This window comes from Epinephelus moara, chromosome 22 (genome assembly GCF_006386435.1).
Source record: "Epinephelus moara isolate mb chromosome 22, YSFRI_EMoa_1.0, whole genome shotgun sequence".
NCBI classification, from domain to species: domain Eukaryota; kingdom Metazoa; phylum Chordata; class Actinopteri; order Perciformes; family Serranidae; genus Epinephelus; species Epinephelus moara.
Genome location: NC_065527.1, coordinates 24730029 through 24755468, shown reverse-complemented (window position 1 = coordinate 24755468; position 25440 = coordinate 24730029). Strand labels below are relative to the sequence as shown.

General features: G+C 41.5%; 1 protein-coding gene across 1 annotated transcript in view; it reads left to right on the top strand.

The window, feature by feature from the left end:
• The window catches only part of samd12 (sterile alpha motif domain containing 12), a 70219-nt gene that overhangs the window by 18096 nt on the left and 26683 nt on the right, over positions 1-25440 (top strand). The window contains exon 2 of the mRNA XM_050035174.1: positions 12728-12936. Coding sequence (XP_049891131.1) covers positions 12728-12936 — 209 coding nt within the window. The remainder of the gene's footprint in view (positions 1-12727; positions 12937-25440) is intronic.

The window sequence follows — 25440 nt, the reverse complement described above, 5'->3', positions numbered from 1 at the left end:
TGACTTTTTCTCTGCAGTGTGAAAACAGCAGCCACTTAAACCACTGACTGTGCACGCCGCTGCCAAGTGGGCAGGGGTGGTAATTGCAACCGGTCAAATGACCGACGGCCTTCAGATTTTCCGGTCATTGTTGTGAAAAACCGGTCAATGACCGAGAATATCCGGTTAACGCGACCCCTGATGTCAAGACTGTAAGCAGCGTGCATCCAAAAGGAAGCTACGAAAATCATGCACACAGCATTGGAAAAAATGCAAATGTAGTGAGGCATCAAGCAGACAAAGCTCGTCATAAGATTGGCTTTCAATTTCACTGGCCAGCACTGAAGGAGATTATGGGGACAAAGAGCAATACATAGTAAGCCCATTTTCTGTTGGACATGTTAGTGCCGCCAGTTATTTTTTGGGTTGCTCAAGTATCGGCTTTTCCATTATTGCTAATGTAACGTTCCTACAATAGTAGCAGGGAGGAGGGGCCAAGTTTAAATGATGTGTCTACAAACATCAACAGACAATTTCTGCCTTGTATACCTTTAAATAATAACACAGGAAATTAAACTGGCATTTCAGTCAGGGCTGTGAACTTCTAGCCCACTAATGAAGCGTTAAATGTCAACACATTTATTCAAATTTCTGCTTTAAAGTGCAGCGATGGCAGGGTTCGTTCACTGCTGCGTTCAGTGAGTCTTACCTGAGATCACATGTGCCTCTTGAATAAAACCGCAGAGCCATCTCATGAATTTTAAAGCTACAAACGGCAGGTCTATTAGGGACTCACGGATCAGTCAGGGCAACAGACTGATGCCCTACTTTTTGCAGTGTTTGAAACAGAGATGCCAAAACCTTGTGAGGCCTGAAGTGGAATACCTTGTTGGCTTACATAACCATGTGCTCTCATTCCTCTGAAAGCAGCAACGCCCATTCTGTGAGACACTTAAAATCAGCTCTAAGTGAAGACTGCTGCAACATGTTGAAAGGCTCATACAACATAGAAGCACTTTAATGTTACACAGCCTTTCTCTCTGAGCTCAACATACCATTAACTTGTTTAATTCTGCCTTTTGTGTCTGCAGCTCCACTTGAACTCAAGGACTTTTTCCCTCAAAGAGTATTGCTGCAAGTGCCATTGAGCAGCACAATTAACTCTTTATTGCTCCAGTGGAGCTGCTCATTAGCTGATACAAGGAAGGCGTAAATGGCAGCTTTAGGTGTGATGCTTCTAGTGCAGAAGTGAAAAACTAAACTGATCTGCCCAGCAAAATGATGTATCTCTAACTGGCATTTGTGACACAAAAATGTCATGTTAACGATATTTAGGGCTTAGTATCTTCTGATTTGTTTTACTGATATTTTTCAACAAATCCCCATTTATTTTTTCATTTTCGCAAAAGAAACTTTTCACACATTTAATGTTCTCTAAAAAACAAGCAGCCTTTAAGGAACTTTGCTTATAAAACAATGTAGAACTAGCAATATTTATCCAAATTAGGATTTTTCTTATTTAAAGGGTTACTTTGGTAATTTTCATTTCAGTGTCCTGAACCCTATTTTCTCATGTTTTGTGTCTGACTAATGAGAACATCAATTTTTGAAACTGGTCCTGTATTGAGTAAGACTGATAACCAGCAGCAGCGAAACCGGCTGCATGTAACCACTTGGGGCATTTGTGCATCATCAATTTACGTCCACTAGAAGTGCTTGTTTTTGTCACTGACAGGCTCAGATTATTATTCTTAGTGTCTGACAACATTATTCAAAGAGATAGACCTTTTTGTTAAAGAGTAAACTTCTTTTTGTTTAACTAAAAACACCCCCGAAATTGCCATTTCCAAACTCACCAAACACCCTTTAAATAAACAGTTATTTTATCATGTATAGATTCAACATATTTTCATATCTAACTGGGTTAATTAAGGGTTACTTTCAACCAAATTGGAGTTGCTGATTATTGGAACAGCAAAAAGATAAACCAAGATGGTTTTTGTAAGTTTTATTTTGTGTCTGTCGACTTTAAATGAAGTGTGTTTTACGACAATTAAATTGCTGTTTATTTAAATGAAGCCTGGTGAATTTGACGATGGTGATTTCAGGGCTGTTTCTGGTTAAACAAAAAGGATCTTAGTTTTAAACAAAATAGTCTATCTCTGTAGTAGAGCTTAGATTCTCTGCCCGAGCCCGAACCCGTCAGAAAGACACGAGTCAGCCTTCAATGTCCATGTTTGTATCCTTCGGGTTTAAACTGGGCTTGGGCTCATAATTACAGTTAAAGGGATGGGACGGGACGGGACGGGACGGGCTCGGACAGAAAATACACGGGCTCGGGTGGAGTCGGGCTGGATTTTTTTGGGCCCGATCTAAGCTCTACTCTGTAGGAATCCTTTCCATAATGTTGTCAGACACTTAAAAATCTGAGCTTGTCAGTGGCAAAAACATGGACGTAAATGGATGCTGCACGAATGCCCAAAGTGATTACATCGCAACCTGTTATGCTGTTACAGGCTGCAGCAGTCCCCTAATTTCTGGACCAATTTTGAAAATTGCTGTTCCTGATAGTCACTTATACACAAAAACATGGGTCCAGGTCAAAAAAATATTGAAGTTACCCTTTAAGTAAATAACCAAGATGCTGCCAATGCCAGCATTTGGCACTTTTAGAACACATTCTTTGATACTCTTTGCTATGCACATTTTCAGAAACATATTGATACCCAGCCTTAATCATTTGAGTGTGGTAATCTCCAAGGAGTGTGCTCTTGAGTAAATTCATCCTCAAACTAAGACCCCATGTGAGACTTTTGTTCGAAAGAGCTCTGAAAAAGAGCTCACAAGAAAGAAGCAATCATCTATACACATCTTTCTCCTGACTTTAATCTTTAACTCTTCCTACAGTTCAAAACGTCCTATACTGCAGGCGATGCAGTCTCTCTCCATTTCTCTCTACCCTTCAAAGATATTCTAATTAGTACTTTAGTAAGCGTGTAACAAGGATCTGACTGTGTCTTCTGTCCCCCACTGATGGAGATACCCTTTCCAAGGTCCTCAGGGTAGATAACCGAGCAGACACGTTTTCCTCACACATTCACACACACTTCTCACATTTTTTTCTAATTTGGAGAGCAGGGGACAGACGCTGTTGACACCCCATGCAGATTTGCAAGGTTTGCTCACTTTCTCAGCGCAGCGTGGGTGAGAATCTGTAAGGCATGCTGTGTTAGGAGGGCGTTTTTGCAGTTTGTGTGTGCATCTTTGTCCGTGTATGTAGTGCACAGGGTTGTATAGAAGTGCATAGGAATAATTTTCATTGCATGCAAAGAGTGTGTGATTGGAGAGAGATGACAGACACAGGAAGTTGACCAGTTCTGAGAAAAATGTGTGCCAGTCCACACATTCATTCCCTGAACTGCATAGTTATTTTCAGTGGTGGACTGATTTCTGATTCAGCTCCAAGCTACTGTTAACATATAAAAAGAGTAACAGCTGCGCGGATGACTGAAATGTCATTCTGCTGAGATCCTGCCAGTTTTGGTGCCAGACCACCTCTTCACATTCAAAAAGAGCGTCTGTTGGCACGGTTTGGTTTTGGGAATGAATGTGCCCGCGTCCTTCCTGTCCTGTGTACATGCCTATTAGCGGGTTATGATTAGTTTCACCTTTTTTTTTGTAGCTAAATGTCCTGGAAGCAGGCAAAAGAACAAAGGTCTCACGGCTGCAGTGCAGAGTTGGTTTTATCTCCGCAGTCATCTGGCCTGGCTTACCCTGGCTGCCTTTCTCCAGGCTTTGTTTCTGGGTCATACAGTTGATTCTATTCACAAACAACTCATTCTGCTCCACTTTTGAGAGTCAGCCAAAGAGAAAGAGATCACTATGAGCCTGAGCGCCCACACAGAGCAAACTTCACTTTTGATTATGGACCCACTACTGGTTTCACTTTGAACCAGCTCGGGCTGTGAAACGCTGGCGCTTGAGTTAGCACAGAAAAACAATGTTTGGCTTCTCCCATTGCCCTGGTTTGAAGCATTTTCTTTCAGCTGGATTTCTGCAGCTTCATGGGGCGGTAGGGAGACATATCAGCCCAAATAAATACACATAAATAATGCACCCTCCCTCCATTAACTCTATTAATTGATCAGTTAAAACAGCTATTCTCAATCTTTTGTAACTTAAAGCCCACATTTTACTCCAGAACTTAAAGTTGCACTCTCTACGATTTCACACTTGGTTGATTTGGCGACACCTGTACTGGTGGTGAAAGCAAATGCTGTGTAATACTACAGGTCACAGAGAACTAGGGGCAGCAAAACAAACTATTGTCCTTTTAATTAAGTAGTCAGGAAAAATTGGCCTTTTTGTCATTATTTTGTGAGCAAGCTTGATCTGATTTTTATGCTGCACACGGCATGAGCCTGCGGACAGCAGGGCACAATGAAAGGAGTTTTGTTACCCTGCTAAGTTGGAGGTGTGCAGCCTGTCACCTGCAGCTCTTCATCTAACAGCTCACTGTCGCTGCTCCTGACTGTGCCATAACTCCCTGCTATATTTCAAATGGATCAGCCATCAAAAATGCAGAAACTGAAGGTTTTGTAGACGTATGTTTGATTTCACTAAAATGTTACTATTTAAAACAATATAGTCTCATGAACGGCCCAGTAATGCACGAGCACATGCATGCAGTTGACCTCTGCTTAAGTGGAGCTCATATGCACGTGTATAGGCTGAAGTGTTTTATATTTTATATTTTAACTTTGTTGTGAAAATGCATGTGATTTTGGATGAGACTTGAAATGAGACTTCCACCTTTTTAAAAAAAATAGCCAGTCCTTGTTCAACACAAAATCCTTCCGCTCCCCGCTCAGCTCCGCTCCGCTCGCATGCTCTGCTCTGCACAGCTCCGCCCCACTCACTCACTCACAAGTTCTCCAACAGCACTAAGAGAAAAACTGAGCTGCTACTGTTTAATCTGTCTATTAATAAGTCTACAGTGTGACATCGGTCTATGTTGCACGTGCTACGCTAAATCAGTCTGTGATCGCTGCGCTGCTAGTTTGTGTGTGAGGTGGATCATTGCGCGTCGCCATTCTTCTTGGTAGTTGTAGTCTAGTTTGTGACATGGAGACAGCGCCTGGATGCACAGAAATGCAAGACGTATGTAACGTGGACAAAGTGTCTCTCGCTCCTTCCTTTCCTCGGCCTCTCTGTTGATGCTCTCTGCATAAATATGATTAGTTGCCTGAATAAAGAAAAATATTTGAATATTTTCCAGCTCTAGATTTATTTGAAAGCCCATGGGAAATAACTTTTTAAGTCCCCCCATGAAGATTTTTAATTGTTTCAAACTAAAATGGATTTAGACCTACTTGATACCTTTATACTCATGTTATAGTTTTGTGTCCTGTGCTGCAAGCCTTTTAACCTCTGTAGCTCCAGTGCTGTGTGCACACAGTTAACGTACAGCCCTGCTACTTATTCTGTATCATTTTTCATTTACATGTTCTGCAGCTATATATTTCAAACAGGAATAAAATCCCTGTCTTTGCATGTTATTTTGATCACAGTCTGTTTTTATAAAAGTGCTTGTGACATCTCAAATGTGGCTTTGACTTGCAAATGAAAACATGTCGCCCGTTTCGTAGAAAATACCAAGAGATATATATTGCCTGTAAATACCGAGATATGAATTTTTGTCCATGTCGCCCAGTCCCATTCGTAATATTGCAATTATAGAAATATTGCAGTACTTTCATCAGTGGGCCGTCAGCTCAATCACCATTCTGTTACCTCATTTGCTGATAGATAGTGAAATGTTCGAGATTATTACTTTAAGTACTATTTTGAGGTACTTGTGTATTTTGTGAGTATGTCTTTCCTCAAAAAAAAACATCTTAGCAAAGCAAATAAAAGTAAGAAAAATATCAATATTCAGTATTCTGGCAGAGCACAGTAACTCCTGATCGCTGGTTGAGCAGCACTCATCTGGTCCAGAGCCCCGGTGTAATATTACAAGATAATAATGATTAAGCAGTATATCCTGGTTACGTGCTCCTCTCATACAGACCTACACAATGTTCCTGTCTGCTGGTATTTTTCAAATTCGACTGGTTGGTAATGGCTCCTTGTTCGGAAGCATGTACAATAATTAAGAGAGACGGAGTTATGTAAGACTAATCCAGTTCTTTATTAATCTTCCTCTCAGTAATAGGAATGCATTTGGCTGTGCAGGGATGGCGCTATTCTTTAACATGTCCATTCATTTTCTCCCTCCATTTCCCCCCGTTTCACTGAATCTCATTGAGAGAAAAAAAAAAAGGAGGCAGACATCCTCCCTCATATATCTCTCTTCCCTCACGATGCTCACGCGGCGCATGTCAGCGAGGAGAGAGGGAAGAATGTAATGGTGCTATTTATAGTAACTGTTGCTGTTTAAAAAAAAAAAAAGCAGTTCTGTATCTCATAGCCCCCCATCCACCCACCCTTCCTCCCTTTAAAGGATTGAGAGAAATGTAACTGTCCTTCCTCCTCTGTGCGGCTCCATTTCCCCAACCCCTATCATCATCCTGTCATCCATCTGTCCTTCTACCCCTGTAGTTTGCTGGTACCATTGTTTAGATGCTCTCAGCAGAGGATGTATAATTCATTTCTCCTCCAGAGTTGTTGCACACCAGTCATGAATTGAGTCAGGGCGAGGAGGAGGAGCGGGGAAGGAGTGAGCTGGGAGGAGTGGAGGGAGGAATAAAGAGGCAGTGAGAGGGAGCAAAGCTTCGTGCTACGCATCTCAAGTTGACTTTGTTTTAAACGTGGCCTGCTCATGTATATTCTGTCTGAGACCTCTGTTGCTTATCGGGGATCAGGACACAGCAGGTCTGCAGCTGTGCCATGTTTGGGATATAACTTTAGCGCACTGTGATCTTCAATTAAACCTGTAAGTCAGTGTTATCCTGCTAATACTCTTTTGACCCTGGAAGACAAACGTACAGGGTGTGCTGGTTTCATTAATACACCTCATAGACGAGAGTAAATAAGTAGGAACATTTTGTACACTGGTGGAAAAAATACGCAGATGTTTTCCTTGAGTAGACTTACCAGTAAAACACTCCACTCCTTTCGCAGTATTGTTTCCTTCGAGTTGATGCATGTAAATGTATCAGCCCTTTGAGTTTGGATATGTTATTGCAAAATATGGTGCCAGTTTCTCCGGGACGCTCTGTAATAGTAGATGCACGTGCAACAGCTGGTGCTGCCCGCCCCACAAGACTTCATTTCAATACATCACCAGTCATCATGCATAGGTTTACATAAATAAAGATAAGATATTCATTTTAAGCATTGATTCAGCATCGCACTTGTAGGTAGGAAGGCTATGAAAGCTGAACAATCCGTCGTTCTTTGAAGGGCAGGTAGCAGACGTCCCTGTTACCTCATGTGGTGTCACACTAATCTGAAAGATGAGTGTCCGATCATATTTCATGGGTCACTTGCTCCATTGCCTTTGCTACTTGTTATCAGCATGTTGTTTAAAGGCTTGGAGTAATAAAATACAACACATCTTCTTTGTAGCACGCACCCATGTCGTTTCAACATGACAACTTGAAGCTCATGAACACACCGAATTTGGGAGAATGACCATCCGAGGACCGTGCGAATGCATCATTGGCCCTCACTGCAGAGGTCTTGACTTGAGTCTGATTCCAACCCTTCTCATTGACTCATTGTAGCAGGCAGTGTGAGCAGGTCACTATGATACAACAACAAGTGGGCGAGTGGGAAAGGTCAGGGATTCTTGAGAACTTGGATGTTCGACAGGCTGACCCATTACTGCGCAAAAGTCCTGCATTCAGACCTTCAGTATAAAAGTAGTCTCAGCAAATTGTACTTGCATATCAAAGTAAAAGTACTAGGTCCAGGAAAAAAACGGTCCGTGTGACTGATATCAACATATCTCATACAATATTAGATTGTTAACACTAGTGCGGTGCATAAGTCGGTGCATAAGTCCAATTTTACTGCTGAAGCTGCTTGAGGTGGACTGGGCCGTGTCCACCTTCAGTGAGTCATAATATAAAGCTGAGGGCTTGGAGAATGGAGGTGGCTGAGCTAGCAGCTAGCAGCTTACAGTGATTACTCCATAAACAGCGCTGAACAACACTAACAGTACTGAGAGAGCTAACAGTGTTAACCAGGGGGAACCAGAGGGTGGGAGCTACACCTCCGTAGCGGGACAGTGCAAAGCAGTGGCGATGAATGAGCCAGTTGGATACACACATGCACTGATTGCTCAGGATGCCATTACTCCACTAAATCTTTACATATTAAATAGTGGCTCGCTGCTATATTTGCTGCTCTGAATGTTTAGAAGGTAATTTTTTCTTTGGTGGAACTGCTTGTGGACATCTGAAACATCACCCAAACCAACACTGCGACGCTGCTGTTTTTGTAGGAGTCACAAGTCCTATAGAAAGTTTTGTATTTTAGCGGACGTATTATCATGTCGTGTCTTTCAGATAAAACCTTGATCTGGAAAGTACCATGTAAATATAGCTGTCAAAGAAATATAGTGGAGTGAAAAGTGCAGTATTTTCCTTTGAAATGTATCGGAGTAGAAGAATTAAGAAACAAGAAACATTTGAGTTAAGTACAAGTCCTGTACCTTAAAATTAGGGTTGGGTGATGTGACGGTTTATACTGCGCGACAGCTGAAATGTGTCCATTGGTAGAGATTTAACTATACTGTTTCTACCATGGGAGCTATTCAGGGCAGGCGATGTAACCATTCAGGGCCATATTCTCATATGATCTCATGATCATTGTGTGATCTCTTGAGTCTTGTGATCTTGTGAATCCAGCTACCTCACAAGGTAATGTGATTTACAAATTTGGAGGAGGAGTTGTAAATACAGAAACCTGTAACACTTGAAATGACTGTTCTTAGGAACCTCAGAGCCCTCTCCCTGGCAAAGCTTTCCAGCTCCTCCTGGGGGACCCCAAGGCGTTCCCAGGCAAGATGAGATATGTAATCTCTCGAGCATGTTCTGGGTCTACCCAGGGCCTCCTACCAGTGGAACGTGCCTGGAACACCTCCAGCGGGAGGCACCTGGTCAGATGCCCGAACCACCTCAACTGACCCCTTTCGATGCAAAAGAGCAGCGGCACTACTACTACTACACTACTACACTACTTCGAGCTCCCTCCGGATGTCCGAGCTCCTCACCCTATCTCTAAGGCTGAGCCCAGTCACCCCACAAAGGAAACTCATTTCCACCGCTTGTATCCGCGATCTCATTCTTTCGGTCACTACCCAGAGCTCATGACCATAGGTGAGGGTTGGGACGTAGATGGACCAGTACATCGAAAGCTTTGCCTTCCGGCTCAGCTCCCTCTTCACCCGGACGGATCGGCGCAACGCCTGCATCACTGCAGAAGCCGCACCGAGCCGCCGATCCATTTCACGCTCCATTCTACCCTCACTCGTGAACAAGACTCGGAGATACTTGAACTCCCTCGCTTGAGGCAGTAACTCTCCCCCAAGTACAAAGTACACATAAAAAAAAAGAAAATAATCAAATGTGGTTATTTTACTGTGATTTGAAATTACATATACTGTGATAGAAGATTTTAGCTGTATCACTCACCTCTACTCAGAATTGTACTGACGTAGTACTACTCTTTGGCATTCTCTCAGTGTGTGACCTCAGAGGCATATTCCATCATCTCCACTCCCCACACATCTTCGAGTCATTCAACAGAATCCCTTTGACGGTACGTATACCAAACACTCCCGATTCCCTAGAATAATCAGTGAGAGACGTGAAACATTTTCAAAACAATCCTGAGAGGACGGTGTGATTTAAGGTCATGGGGGAGGACGTCTCTCGGAGAGGTTTTGCTTTGAATATCTGCAGCCTGCGGTGCATTCATACACTGAATGATACCAACTTCCCTACTTTGTTTTTGAGATGTACGGCATGTCGAAGGAGGACAGGACCACCTATACAGTAGTTTTCACCCTCTTGCTCCTGTTATTTGGACTGACAGCACAGATGATGTTGCGGTTGTTGTTGTCGTCTTGTTCCGATCATTCTGAACTGTGTCAGAGTTGTTGTAATTGCCGGGGGACAGTGGCCTGACAGAAGGCACTAATTGGCTGTTTTCCTGGGCTTGCTGGGCCTGCCAGGAAACAGACTGAAATTTTTAGTTTGGCCGATATTTGGCTGTCATCTTTTAATCCCAGCCAGCACCAATTTGTCCATCAGGGACATAAATACATTTATTTATTGTAGACATTTATACAACTCATTGCCTGTAATCACATGTGCCTAGAGCTAACTTCACCTTTAAGTGTTTGGTTACAGATGATTAATGTGTGTCAGTGTGTCTTGATCCGTGTACGCCTTGATGCTTTTCTTGTAGATCTTCTGCTCTGGTTTTCAAGTTCTTTCTTGCTCTCTTCAGACCGTTCAGGAAAACTAAACCTTTTGAAAAACATTGCTCCGACCTCTAATCCGCAGCAGCAGCAGCCGCCGCAGCAGCCTTCAGGTGTGATGAAAAGGGTCTTTGGCTCCCATTCCACATAAATGAGCCGTCTGTGTTTTTAGAACAAGTGGGCAGATTGCATGATGACAAACGGCCTATTTCAGTGACACCTTACAACTCACTGCTGGCTGTCACTTCTGCGCCCGCATCAGTGGCTGATGAGACTAAAATAGTGCCTGAGTCTGACGCTTCCTATGAAAAACAAAACTAAAAATAATCACTTCATGGAGGCAACGGCAAAGCAGAGCGGTACAAGTTTATAAGAAGGAATGGAGTCTTCTGCTGATATTTGACTTTTGTCCTTCATCTTCTAAAAGCTCCAGTCTATAATATACCGCCTCCACTGACACACAATCTCTCTCACTTGGATAAGAATTGACTCAGTGGATTTAAAGTCTCTATTTTTAAGTTGTCTGCCTGAATTTGAACTTGACTGAGAAAGTTCCACCTTATGGGTTGTGAACGGTTAACATTGCAATTTATGCTAAAAAAAAGTCCACACAAAGATAGTGTATTTATTCGTATCTGTGGATTTGATATAAATGCTGTGTAAAGTGTGTCTAGTGTAAAGTCAAGCTGTGTTCCAATGCTACAGAGGTGTTATTCATTCACTTCAGAAAAAATATGCCCTGTTTTTCTGAGTTAACAAGATCATTATCTCAGAAATATAAAAAAGTTTTAATGGAAAAAAAATCTGCTCTTGTTTTCTGAATGAATGAAATAACAGTCTTGTAAATTCTCATTTTCCTGAATTACCAAAGTTATTATTCTCTTGTTAATTCAGAAAAATTAGCATCTTTTTTCAGGAAAGGTTTTCTTACATTTCTGAGATAATTATCCTGTTGATTCAGACATGATCAGAGAATTTTTTTTTAATTGAATGCATTACGCTTGTGTTCATATACTGGATGCTAATTCTGGGTTTTTAATAAATATGTGTTGAAACTAGAAAAAGCAAAATACTCAAAGATGATGGTGTGCAAGCTAAACTGATTTGACTTTTTTAATCATGTTTTTGGACACTGTTGTCTCACATTGCAATGCACAACAGAAAAGAAGGAACTCCTCTAAAGTGAAAAAATAAACACAGTGGTGAGACGGCTTTATAAATATTCCTCTAAGGACATTTTTAGAACTTTGCTGAAGAGCAGCCAGGTCAAAAACGACAGAATATTGGTAAAATGTAGATTTATAGTAGGAGTCATAAAGTCAGAGAACTGACTCACTAATTACACCTGTCTAAAGTTTGCTAACATTAGACACCAACAGCTACAGGTTATATGAACCAGATAAGGCTAAAGCAGCCAAACCAAAGAGTGTATTGAACTGAATGAGGTTGTCTTTTATTACCCATTAATTGAACTTTATATTTGTAATAGTAAGAATGTCAAGAGTTCCAGAGTCTTGCCTCAAGTTTTCAAACATGAAAATGGCAGTATAGGGCTGCAGCTAACAAATCTGCCAATTATTTTCTCAATAAATGGAATGCTGTATCGATAAAATATCAGAAAATACTGTGTGTAATTTCCCAGAGGCCAAGGTGACATCTTCAAATGGTAACCATGAAACTAGCAAATGTTTGGGGTTTTGCTTTAAACAGTGACTAAAGCAATTATTTGATAATAAAAATAGCTCGGTTCATCAGTTCATCTTACACAACTTGTATCTTTATTATTATTTTCTAGTGTCATTTGATGGTTAAATACACTGAGTTCTTGAATATTTTCTGCAAACAGTGAATACTATATCACAGTCTGTATGGTGTCAGTATGTAGAAATGAATTGAGCCTTGGTTTCAGTGGCTACTCATCCACTGTGTAGCAATATCTGCTGCCATCTAGTGGACATTTGGCAGTACAGCGTTCAGTGTGGGAGAACCTGGTGTGTTCAACATGCCCTCACATGGAAACATCATCAGTAGACAGCGTAAAAAGCAGCTGGAAATCACCTTAAACAAGAATCTTTTGAAAATGTATTATGGATACCATTAAACAGATCATATAATGCTACTTTGAAAGCCAAAAGTACTGAAAAGCATTTTTATTTAAGTGTTTCTACAGAGAAGTACAAGTGGTTTGAGTTTAATGCGATTTTAGTTGAATACCTAAAAGGTACTAATTTGTCAAACTTTCTGGAAATATATTTGTGTAGTTTTTTACCCTTTGCACTGCTCATTAGTTATTTTTTCCCCCTCTTGCCCACACAGCTGTTCACTGCAACCTGAGCCAGAATGGCATCGACCACCAGATGTGCCCAGAGGACATGACGTCACAGCTAGAAGAAGAGGAGGAGTCGGTGGATGCGGGGCCTGTTCTGCTGGACGACGACAGCCCGAGCTACCATGATGTCAGCCCCCCCATGTACCAGCGCCGCTCGCCGCCACACCGCTCTGTCTCCGAGTCTGAGCTGTCACGGGTAAGAGTTGGGTTAATCCAGAGAGCACGGACATCAGCACTCGTCACAAAAAAATTTACCATCTCTTACAGTGTATTTTTGAGCCAGTAATCTACTTTTTACTTCACTATATTTGCCATTTATACTTTACTTTGTTATAACTGGTAGATTAGTCAATGGATGCGTTCATTATTTCAATCTGACGCCCTACACTAAAATGAGAGCACTCTTATTTGAATAAATAGAACATTTTATTTCTATAACAAACAGTTAAGCAGTTTATTCCATAAGCACTCTGTGCTCATCACATTACTCGTTACGTCACAGATAGTTTTTCAGTTACACATGTAGTTACTTATGTAGTAATGATATGAGAGATGGATTTTAAAGCATAAATTAATTTAGTTATTCATTGGCCACTTGGTGCTACCAGAACAGGCTTTAAACAAATAAAACCGACATATTCACAAGGTGATAATTAAGTTGTTATGGCTAATGTGTTAGCAAACAGATGGACCTTTACACATCCAGCAGACACAGAGCGACATTAGCATTCAGTCAGAGGCATGTCTCGGGCCATCTGACAATAGAACTCTACATTTAGCTCTGTTTTGGCCTTCGCCAACTCTGGAACTGCTTAATGCTCAACTTTGTTCACCAGCTAGTCGCTAACTTTTTCTGGTTGTTGATTGGTGCTGCTCAGGTTATCTCTAAAAACTGATACTAGTATATTAAATCTGCACAGGCTTAAGATTTTGGTATTGGAAGCATTCTGGTTTCTGTTTGAGTCGGCTTTGGTTGCATCCAGGTAAAAACTCTGTGTTGAAAGCATAAGAGTCGGAATGCATTGGCTGAAATGCAACCTCAGAACCTGAGGATGATTTAGCTTTTTATTAAGCTTTATTTTCTAAGAAATTTTCTAAATTCATATTTTGGGCTGGGTGTCATTTTTAAAAAAAAAAATGCAATACCAGCACCAATAGCAGTACCTTCATTTGAGTTCCTTTTTTTCATACTTGATGTGATACCATCATGTGAATGGAAGTATTCGGTTCCATAAAATGCCGCCAGACACCACCACTCACTTTTTCTAGTTCTGGGTACAAAAAGGATTGAATACAAGTTATGTTGACTGGAGAATTTTCCATACTACACGGTACTGGGTTATACTGGCCGATAACTTTCAAAGGTATCAAGTACCCTGCATTTGTTTGCTTTGTTTAGCATGCTAACATGCTAAATTAACCCCAAGGGGATATCTCCGGATCTGAAAAGTGAAGCCAATGTGTAAGTGCTTCTTTCTAATGGCCAGCAGGGGGCAAGTCCACTGATTACAAAAATAAGTCTGATTGTATAGAAGCCTATGAGAAAATGGCACCACTTCTCACTTGATTTATTACCTCAATAAACATTTCCCTAATGAGTTTATGGTCTCAATTGCTGGTTTCTATTTTGTAAATTATAGTCTCAGTTAGAGTGAAATAGACGATAAAGCAGGGCATGTTTTGGGGCGTGGCTACCTTGCAAATTGTACGTTGCTACCATGGCAGTCTTCGGGTTCTCAGTCAGAACCACCCCTCGCTCATCCACAGCTCCACCTTCTCATCCAAATAAAGGCACCTCTGGCTCCATAAAACTAAGTTGGCGATGGCCGAAATGCCAAACTTCAAGGCTTCAAAATGGGAGTCCACAAACCATGGGTGATGTCACGGTGACAGTCTATGATTAATCCCTATACCTGCTAAAATTTGAAATGTAAGCATTGTCATTGTGAGAATGTTAGCATGCTGACCGAAGTGTTTAGTTAAAAAAACAAACAAAAAAAAAAAAAAACATAATCACACTCAAGAAACTTAAAGGGTGTGGCTGAACTGCAGTGGTTTCATCGCTTTAACATCACCTTTACTTGGTACTAAGCCGACTGTATTTGTAGTCAGATTACAGTCAAAATGTCCTCCCGCTTGCCACCCACAAAACAAATCAACCACCTACTTAATAATGCTCCCTTATGTTCCACACATCCACCTCTTCAGTACAAACAAAGAATTTAACAGGGAATAAACAAGGAGAGACAAGCTGTTGTTTCAGCTCTTCCTCAGTGTTCTGATAATAGTTCAAAGCATCCATCATCAGCGATGCAGAATAAATTCCTCACTTCCTCTCCAGAAATAGACCGTGTGGTTGGGACAGTGGGAGGAGACGGTAGTGATCGCTCTCACACACACACACACACACACATACATACGCACTCTCATATTCTCATTTCTCTGTGTGAAATCTGTGATAATCAGCTGTCAATCAAAGCAAGTGGGAGATCTTAGAGTCAGACGCAGTCCTCTGTGTAAACTCTATGAGCTTTTTGAAATACCAGACAGACAGCCAGGCTTTGGTTCAATTAGTGCAAACAAACACTTACAGCACACACACACACACACACACACTTAGAGAGTGTCTGTTGTTTGTGTATTGCGCTGTAAGTTAATATGTTGTGCTTCTGCGGCTATAAAGTAAAAAAAAACTCTGTGTCTGTAACATACTATCTGTGCTGTGTGGTTTTTGCAGGTCTCATGGTGTAACTTTATATCACTGCATCCTTCCGTTTGAAGCTGAATTGCATTAGAGACTCAGAGGATGTTCTGCATTAGCTGAAATAATTCAACTGACTAAGCTTTCAGTCTCAGTGTTGTGTCTCTGGACTGCAGTTAAGAATGAGTTTTTCTCTTTAGGGGGAAATTCAATAGATCAAGTGCATAAAGGCCATAATTACATAGAATGGCAATCTATTCTATCGTGCAGCACAGCCAAGGGCCAGATAGCATTTATTAATGCCTGCAGGGTTTAAGCTTAATTAAGAGCTGTATGGGAGGTTTGCAGCATCGGACATGTTAACTTCACTGTTAACAATTGAAGTCACAGGGGAGGAGCAGTTACAGTGTCTGCAGCTTCAATAATGTCACGTGTTTCCAAGTGAAAAGGAATCTGTGGGCTGAGTAAAATTTTGAATTGCAACCTGAAATCCAAATATACACCACCTGATATTGATATGATATTGCCTTAGCTGCCGTACTGTATGTAAGGCTAACCCTAATCCTATTATGATTGGGTACATTTATGTAGACCGATGAGTTCAAGGTGAATCATCAAAAGAATCAAGACAGAGTGCTTTTAATATCAAAACAATTTAAAATAATTGTGGCATATATTTTTTAAATTTCATTTTGTCTTTGAACCACTGATTGTGACAACATACCCAAGGTAAAAAGTGATGTAGCATCTCGTACTGTGTACATGCAGTAGCTCCCACTGAACAAAAATGAAGCCAAAATATCCAGTACACAATGGTACCGCTATTGTCATTTGGAGCCAGCTCCTTGCAGTAGGGATCTCGGTAGTATCAAGTTTCCACCTATACAGCCGTCCAACCCAATCAAAAGCAGCCTCATTAATCACAGGCACATTGATTGGCCCACACACCTGTCAATCATGCCATCAAACACCCTTTTTATAGCATCAGATAACTAATTAGAACCAAGCTGATCAGGAAAACACGCATTTGAACACACATCAGCCTGATAAGAACTACCTAAAATGACAGACACCATCTTTGGGAAATTTATCTGACGTGTACTTGCGTCTTTTAGTTTGACTCATGTCCCATCCACTAACATGGAGGGGGTGGGGTTTATGACCTATACTGCAGCCAGCCACCAGGGGGCGATCAAGATGTTTTGGCTTCAGTTCTGGGGAGCTGTCATGTTGTCAGTACTGTCTATGGTGCATGCTTAAGGGTTCAGAGACACAGAATTTGATATATTTATCTTTCACAATGAAGTACATATCAAATCATATTTCAGAGATTGATTTGTTACGGATGACATAAACCAGTTTCTGTAAAGTAACACCAATCATACAGATATTATAAGGGCTGAACATCAGTACTGGTGCAAGTACAATACCTGAAATCGATACATGACTTTGAGAAATATTAACATGATTTCTATAAAACAGTAATAACTCCAGCAACAATTATAAGATAATAAATGTTCTTATTGATGTGTTGTGTGATGACCCAGATGAAAACCACAAGCTGAGACATATTGGTCTCACAATAAAGTCGTTGCTAGAGTTTGTACCTTTTCACCTGCACCTTTGAAGAAGGTAAAGTTGTGCCAAGAATCCGCACTATAAATCAGGAGCTGTCTGATCAAACAAACGAGATACTCTGCCTTTGAACACATTTGATGGCAGCTTTTAGTACTTGAATGTTCTTGATACTCACTGCTCTGGACACATTTGGTCAAGACCAAAGAAGAATTTAGCTTTGATGCCCAAAAAAGTTTCCTGAGCTTACTGGTAGGAAACTCAACATCTCGTCAGGACTGCTGACTAACATGAAAGTGCTGTTGTTACTATGTCAAAATATGCTGAGGATTGTTTAGTTGTTGGGAAATTAAAGACATTAAAACATATTTGTCTGGTTTTTGTGTATAGCACCCACCCATAGAACCCAAGTGTGGACTTGTACTCGAGTCAAAAATCTGAAGACTTTAGACTCGAGCTGACAAAATTTAAGACTTTTAACCCAACTTAGACTCTAACAGCAATGACTTGTGATTTTACTTGGGCTTCAGCCTTTTGAGTTGAAAATACTTGATGCCAAGCCCAAAGACTAAATGTCTGTGCTTTAAAAAGGTGTGCCGCAAATAATTTCCCTTCATTTCCGAATCAACTAACATTAATGCCATTCAATATCAGACAAAGACAACACTTAATGCCCCAGATCCACTTTGCTTGAAGCAATCTGACAGCAGCAAATCAAGTTGGAGAGAACCATGAAGAGCTAACGTTACATTACTGAGTGCCAGTAAGAAAAAATGATACCCAGGACAATATTATTTGCGTGCAAAAATTTTGTGGTGGTCAAAGAATCATGCATCGCAGTATGCAAAGTGCAAACAAACCTTTTTCAAAAATTTTTTAGAAAAAATGTAAAAAGGCTTCATGATTTTTGTTAATATATAGTTATTCTGCTGTTAAAATGGCATTACATGTGGTGAAGAGCGAATAATGACTCGTTTAGGACTCAAAACGCAAAGCTTAGGATCAGGGACTTGACTCGGGACTTGCCTGACTTGGAATTTTAGTGCAAAAAATGACTTGGTCCCACCTCTGCAGGTACCTCTGATGCCTCAGTTAGCTCTAAATAAATCTGAAGACATAATAATCCAGACCTCAGTGCATTCATACCTGAAGAAAAGCATACTGAAGGTCATATCAGTTCATCACATCGGCAGTGTTAATTTTTAAATATTTGATTAAAGCTGATTTCTGCGCCCGGCTGGATTTTTAATTGAGCTGAGGCTCAGCCATAGATTAAACATGAAGCATAAAACAGCCCTTTAGACTCAGTGTAAGGCTTTAACATCCATAGTAAATCAGCTCATCACAGTGGTAATCAATATCAAGCCCAAGGTGACTATGTCTTGTTTGGTGTTAACGCACCCTGTAATATTTTATGAACCCTGCCGAATCCCAAGGTCAGAGGCAGTGAAGGGGTCTTGTACACTTTCTTTGATGTGCCTGAGTAAAGTTGGCAAACAAGCTTCTTATGACGGCTTATTAATTTATCCAGTATAGTGTGCTATTCTCTGTCAGCCATCACAGCACTCTGGATACACACACACACACACACACACGCACACACACACACACATAGACATATCTCATTTTCATCCTCATTCCTGTATGTAACAGATTAATTAATACAGGGAATTTTCATCTCCTGCCAGCGCTGGCTGAGAGAAATAGAGCGAGGCAGGGAGAAAGGAGAGTGAGAGAGAGCATGCCAGAGCTGTTAATTAGCTGTGCAGTGGAGATAGGGCAGACGACACTGGGCTCCGTGTCTCAAACAGCCATTCACTCAGTCAACATGACACTAATGGCAGTGGCCCTCCTCCTCCTCAGCGCTTTTTCTGTCCAGTCACACTCACAAAGTGGGTGCAGTGTTCAGTCGTGACACTAGAGGGTAGTGTGTGACAGTGAATCTTACTGGTGTAACGTGAGCAAGTTTAATGTATAAGGAGAGGATCACAGTCTAATGCAACCTTGCAGTTTCTCTGGTGTTCTTGAAAACGGATCAAATAAATGGAAAATGTAAGCAGAATATGAATTTCTGTGCAATAAATTTACAGAGTGACAAATCAGAGCAACATTTATAAAGCAATGCAAGATGATAGCACATTATTTAGCATTTAAAAACAGCACATAAACATGTAATATATATAACATATCATAATGTAATTGCAAGCAGATGTGTTAACATCCATAACTGGATTCAGATAAACAGATAATAAATGACAGTATAAGTTACACAGAGTATGTCGTCAATGGAAAAGTTATAATGATTGCAAATACTGTACATGAATAAACACAAGTTTTTATAAAACTGCTAAAAAAGAGTTGAGTTCCTTAATTCTACTGAAAATTGTGTTGGATTGTCCCTAAAATCTATGAAATAATAACATAAAGAAAAGTCTATAGAATGAAAAACGTGGCTTCTTCAAACTTAAATCCTAGACCTTATCCTGCTCAACCAACCTGTTTTCATTCCCAGTTCATTTGATACCAACACTTAAGCCCCGTTTCCACCGAGCAGTACGGTACAGGTCAGTTTGGTACATTTTTTTTCCGTCTCCACTGTAAAAAGTTGTGGATGTACCAATGGATCCATTCCGTACCATCCCTATTTTTAGTCACCCCTCTGTTGGGGTACCTAGCACACAGATCTGGTACTAAAAGTGGAGTCAGTGGAGGGTCAGTAGAGGATGGTCACTCTGCTCAGGGCTGAGTTGTGGCTGGTTTTGAGGCTCATGTAACCACTGTTCATACTGTGGAGAGTTTTATTAGTAGACTGTAACTATAAAGTGCAAAGATGTTTTGCTGCCTCTCGCAGCAGCTGTAGTCTGAGAAAAAATAACTTAATTCACTGGGCCGGGGATATTCACTGGGTATCAACATACCTTAAATTTCTTTGAACATTACTTTAGTTTTTATATGACACTTTTATTAATGGGGGGATCTTCAAGTGTTTTTGTCACACCCCTCAGCATCTCATAGCGATGCATAGGGCACCCTTTAGCGTTTCTGTGTGACTCACAGCTGAAACACATTGTAACTACAGTTGTGAAATGGTCATGATCAGGTTTGGGCAACAAAACCACTTTTTAAGGTTAAGTTTAAAGAAAAGATCATGTTTTGGGTCAAAATAAATACATTTGTTAAGAGAGTGACGTCAGTTTGCAACATTTGAGTGTTGTAAATTGCGTCATGTTATGTTAAAACATTGACTTTTGGTTTCACTCGGGACATGAACTATGGTGTCCTGGGTGAAAGTCCAGTTTTGTTTGACCCATTTACCTCCCCTCCCTTCCTCCCTCCCTCCTCAAGTGGATTTTCTCGCTCCTTATACTGTGTCAGTTACTCTCAGTGTCAAGTATTGCCACAGATGGATTTACATTGGAGTTAGTTCAAAGCTCAGTGTGTCTCATTAAGACACTAAGGGTACCTTTGGCGTTAATATCGCATGCTGTGGGGCGTGACAAAGCGTCAGTATTTGATGCAGGCTGGCTCAACTCCCTCGTCTTTGAAAAGACTCTAAAATTGATGTTCAAAATATGATAACACTGCCTCATAAAAGATTCATTTCACATGTAGACACAGAGGTAATTTCATGTCACATATGTCAGAGCTGAGCTTGTCCTCTTTTCCTGATATACTTTGCTGTGTGACATCTCCTATTGTTGTGTTTCTCAGAACATGATTGCGCAGTTAATTGGGCTTGTTTTGAACAGTTTCATCCAACAAACAGTATTTTTCCTAATGAATACTGCAGGACAGCTGTAATTGTTCTGAACAACAGTTGCAGCTCTTGTGCTGTCAAAGCGCTATTGAATATTTGTTGTGCCCTGTATATAAATGAAACACTGCTCTCTTCTTTTGTCCGGGGAAATATCCAGGGTTGAGGTTGAGTTGGGAAGTAAACAACAGGATGACATCTATTTGTTATTAGAAGGTCAACTGCGGCCAGTTTAATACAAAATGCAGTAAATTATTGACAAAACAATGTCGGTTCGTGTGCTAATTGCTGCTGTAGTTAACATTTTTAATTGAGTGTACCGCCATTTGACCCTGCAATCAGCCTAACAATCTTGGAGCCAGAATTAAGAGGAGTTTGCAGCTCTCCTTAGAAACAGCTACGGCTGTATTCAACACAACTGCCAAATTCACTCTCTCAGTCACATGCTGTTTGTCGCTGGAGTGCTTTTCAGCGCTTTTAATTCCCAGCTCTTTTTGTATTCCAATACCGTCTCCACAAAGGGGCCATGTGATTGCCTCTTGATTAATTTAGCTGAGTACATTCATATTGGATCTTTAAATGCTTATCAGTGTTAGCGCGATTACATGCTTCATTATGTAAGTAATAGTTTTCCACTGTGGTCGTTAATGTGTGGATGTTTATTCCAGACTCTGGCTCATGTTTGGGTTCCACGATTTTTTTTTTTTCCTCTCCTGAAGGCTTTTATTCTTCGTCTTTAATTTCTGAGGTTGTCCTTGCTCTGTTGCTAAGGTAACGTGAAGAATACTGGGAGCTGCACTGGGCTTTCAGTTATCAATTAAAAGCCAAGGACAGCGACACGCTGAACACACATTGATGCACACTGCAATTGGATGGTTCATGTGTGCATTCAGGTTTTTTTTTTTTGGGTTTTTTTCCGAATATGTGTCTGGGCTGCACGTGTGAATATATGTATGTGTGTGCACCCGTTCCCAGACGTATCCCACTTAGAAATAAAACAGGCTTCCTCTCTCACCCCTGCGCTGTCACTCAAATCTCTAATTGGCCCGGAGTCTCTTGAACACAGCTCTTTGAGCATGATTGTACTCCTGTTTTCTTCTCTCCGCTGTTTTCTCTCCGCCCTTTGGCTCTGCTGGCTGGCTGGCAGGCCAGGAAGGCAGCGGCTCACCTATTGTACCCGGCCCCGGGAACACCGCTATGGGCTAAATCAGTGCAGAATGTAAAACACAGATGGCCATTGACTCACAAATGTGTTCATGGAAAATGAGAGAGTCTCCTGTGTCAAATTCTGGAGCACTAGCTTTTTTTTTTTTTGTTTTTTTTCTCTCGGCTTTCCCTTTTTATTCCTCTGCCTCATCTGTCAGTCCAGCCATCCTCCACACTCCCAGCATCCTCTCCTTTTCTCTCCTACTCTCCCCAAACTCTCAAACACACTCCTCTCCCTCTCACTCTTTCGCCATCCAGGCCTCCCTCTCCCTCTCCCTCTCCCTCTCCCTCTCCCCTGTCGCCGCAGGCCGCTAGTCAGGGTTAATTAGCATTGAGTTGAGATGTGTTTAATGGTTAATGTGGTTTCTTCCTGCAAAGCCATTCCCTCCCCTGCCTGCAGATTCATCTATCCACGCAAGCTGCCAAGCAATCGCATTAAGAGCGGTGGCCTACCTGCTCGCTTTGACTGTCTGTCACTTCGCCTACCTGCAGGGGATAGAGACCACATGCCAAAACCAGCATGTACATCTCCCCCAATTTCTCTTTCTCACTGGGATGCTAGATATAGAGTGAGTGGGAAGGAGCTGTGGAGAGACACAGAGAAAAGGAGAGTGAGGTAGTACCATATAATAAGAAACAGGTGAGAGAGAGGGAGATGGGAAAGATGAGAGCTACAGCATGTGGGGAGAGGAAGTGAGAAAGACAATGTGATAGATCTGACAGGGACTGAGCGAGATCGAATACGGGGGAGAGATGAGACATAGGTGTGGGGTGGAGGGGGGGGAGAGAAGAGGAGCGAGAAGGCAAAAGCAGAGGAAACGCTGCCAGTACCTGTTATTCTGCTCTCTTCTGGGTGGAGAAGAGAAGGGCTTCCATTGCTATGCCACACCACTCGGCAGCCAGAGAGCAGGCTGAAGTGGAGGGGAGTGGATGTGAAATTTTAATCACCTCTCTCTGTTTGTAATTTTAGTAGCCCCTCAATCAAAATCAAAAGCATTGCCAGCACTTTCAAGAGTGATCCTTTGGCAGGCTTCTGCGCTGCCTGCTGTTGAAGTATTTAAACTAGAATCTCGTAGCCAGAGTACAGTGTAATACAGATACGTGCATATGTGTATGTAGTGTTACATGTATTCTAATATGACATATATTAAAATGTACAGTTGGATCAAAGCTTCACACTCTGTCAACAATGGTTACAACTAAATCACTTGAGTTTTTGACCACTAGGGCAACAGATGATGTAATACACTTTTGAAAAACACATTCTCCTCCTGCAGCTCGCCCCTCTCTGTTCCAAGCCCCTCCCACCAGACTACCACGACCATACGCACATGCTTCATACAGTAACCAAGTTTCCCATACATTGATCCAGGGGTCTTCAATGTTTTTCAGACTAAGGACCCCTTGGCCCAAAGACAGACAGCAGGGAGCCCTACTAGCTACATATATTTTTTTTAAAAAAGAGTTGCACTTGAGATAGTTCTGAATATTTTTTGTGTCTTCTCTTGTTTGCCTAGCTGCTAACTAAGCAGCAGTTGTAGCATTGCTAGGTGCGTTAGCCTCACCCTCTGCACTTTCAGTGGTGGTTTCTACGGTGGACAGTGTGTCAGAGTCTGTTAAAATGTTATGGAACAATCCATTGTGGCACACAAGAATGTCTGTACACTTGACATAGAAATACAGCTAACTGGCTAATATGCAAAAATAATTACAGGTGCCGCACAGTGATGTAGCGTTAGCTAGCTCACATGATTGCATAATGATTCCTGGGTAACAGTCAGCCTATCAAAAATGTTGTGTACTGTTAACTCATATAGGCTGATTTATCTTAGCTTATGATATGTTAGATTCACGTTAATGTGGATTTACAGACACATTTTACTTTAGTTAATTAGATTATTTAGAGGTCATTTGGTGGCCCCCCTATAGTAACTCTGAGGACCCCCTAGGGGTCACGGACCCCATGTTGGAGAACCAGGATTTAAACCTATACAATTGTAGAGTTGCCGCAGCTTAGTAGCTCAGCCTCTCCTTGCTCCACTTTCTCTTCTTCTGTTTATCAAACTACAAATTAGACAAGAATTAGCTAGCTTGCCACCCCATGGTCTCTCCGCCTCACTCTCCACTGCTGTGGACTGCTTCCCCAGCAGGAGAGCAGAGACGGACCTTCGGTTGCCACCTGTAGCAGCAGCTCAGCGAATTTGGCCATTGCAAACTCTTGAGCGGCGGGCGTCACAGTGGGCTGGTGGCCAGTGGCAGTGCTAGGTTTAACTTGTGTAAGGTAAGCAACAGAAAGTTTGCTGATGTGGGGGAGAGTCGGGGGCTTTCAGGTCCACCAGAGTTTGGGTTTGCGCTGGCTGGATTAAGGTTGCTGAGGCGGCTGACTAGGGTTCTGTATCCAGAGCTGCTACCTGCTCTCATCCCTGTTAGGTGGTCTGTAGCAGCAGAGAGTAGTCGCGTTTCTAATACAGTTTTGCGCAAAATAAATGCAATATTTTTGAAGTTTCGACAAAGTACAATTGCGACTTGCAGGTTTTTCCATTAAAAGGTGTTTTGCGTATGAGCCGTAATTCTCGTAAAATCTCGTCCCGCGAGACTCCACTTTGTTTGCGGAAGTAAGATGGACATTCCAAATCTCTTACGAGCTGGAACAATCATCTCGGTTGCCACTGCTGCTGTTGCAGTAGTCTACAACCGAAGACGAAGAGAGCGAGTGGTTTTCCAAAGGCAAAGTCCTAATTAGTTTGAATGAGTGAACCCTGAACCGGTCATGTGACCCCCAATGTCATGTCCAGTGATGTATATTTGCGAAAAAAGTGTTTCCATTACACTTTTGCGATATACTTCTATATCGACACGTCTGAAAAACCACCTCATGAGAGCATAAAAACTTTTTCTCGATATTTGAGAGTTTTTTCGAAATGTAGGTGTTTCCATTACCAGTTTTTTATTGCGATATTTAGGTTTTTCGCATTTCTAGGGTTAATGGAAACGCACTTAGTGAAGCTGAGGACACACAGTCAGTCAAGGCTGTAGCTAACACAGCTTTATAAACGTGAACTTGAAGCCGCAGCTATAAGCCTTTGGCTCGGGTTAGTCGAAGGCTCAACTATTAGAGATGTTTTCTTTCCTTCTGGATACTGACATGTTTTATTCCGCTCATTGTCAGACTCTCTTTTCAGCAAGGTCGTCTTCCTTTTTTGGGCTGCTTTCCTTTGAGGACAGTTGTTACCAATGCTGGAATACCTTGCCGGATTCTGTGCCATTGAGTCAGTGGCTTTTCACCAAAGCATTTGTAAAATAGTCAATAGGAACCAAATTTCTCTGAAATCGCCTGTGATTGGCCAAAGTCTCCCATCACGGCTTAGATTTTCTAAAGCCTGAAAACAGGGACAAGAGGTGAAGAAGGTGAGAAGTTTATTATGGGATTCTTTTCCTAATGACAGGAAAATTAAACTTCCTAC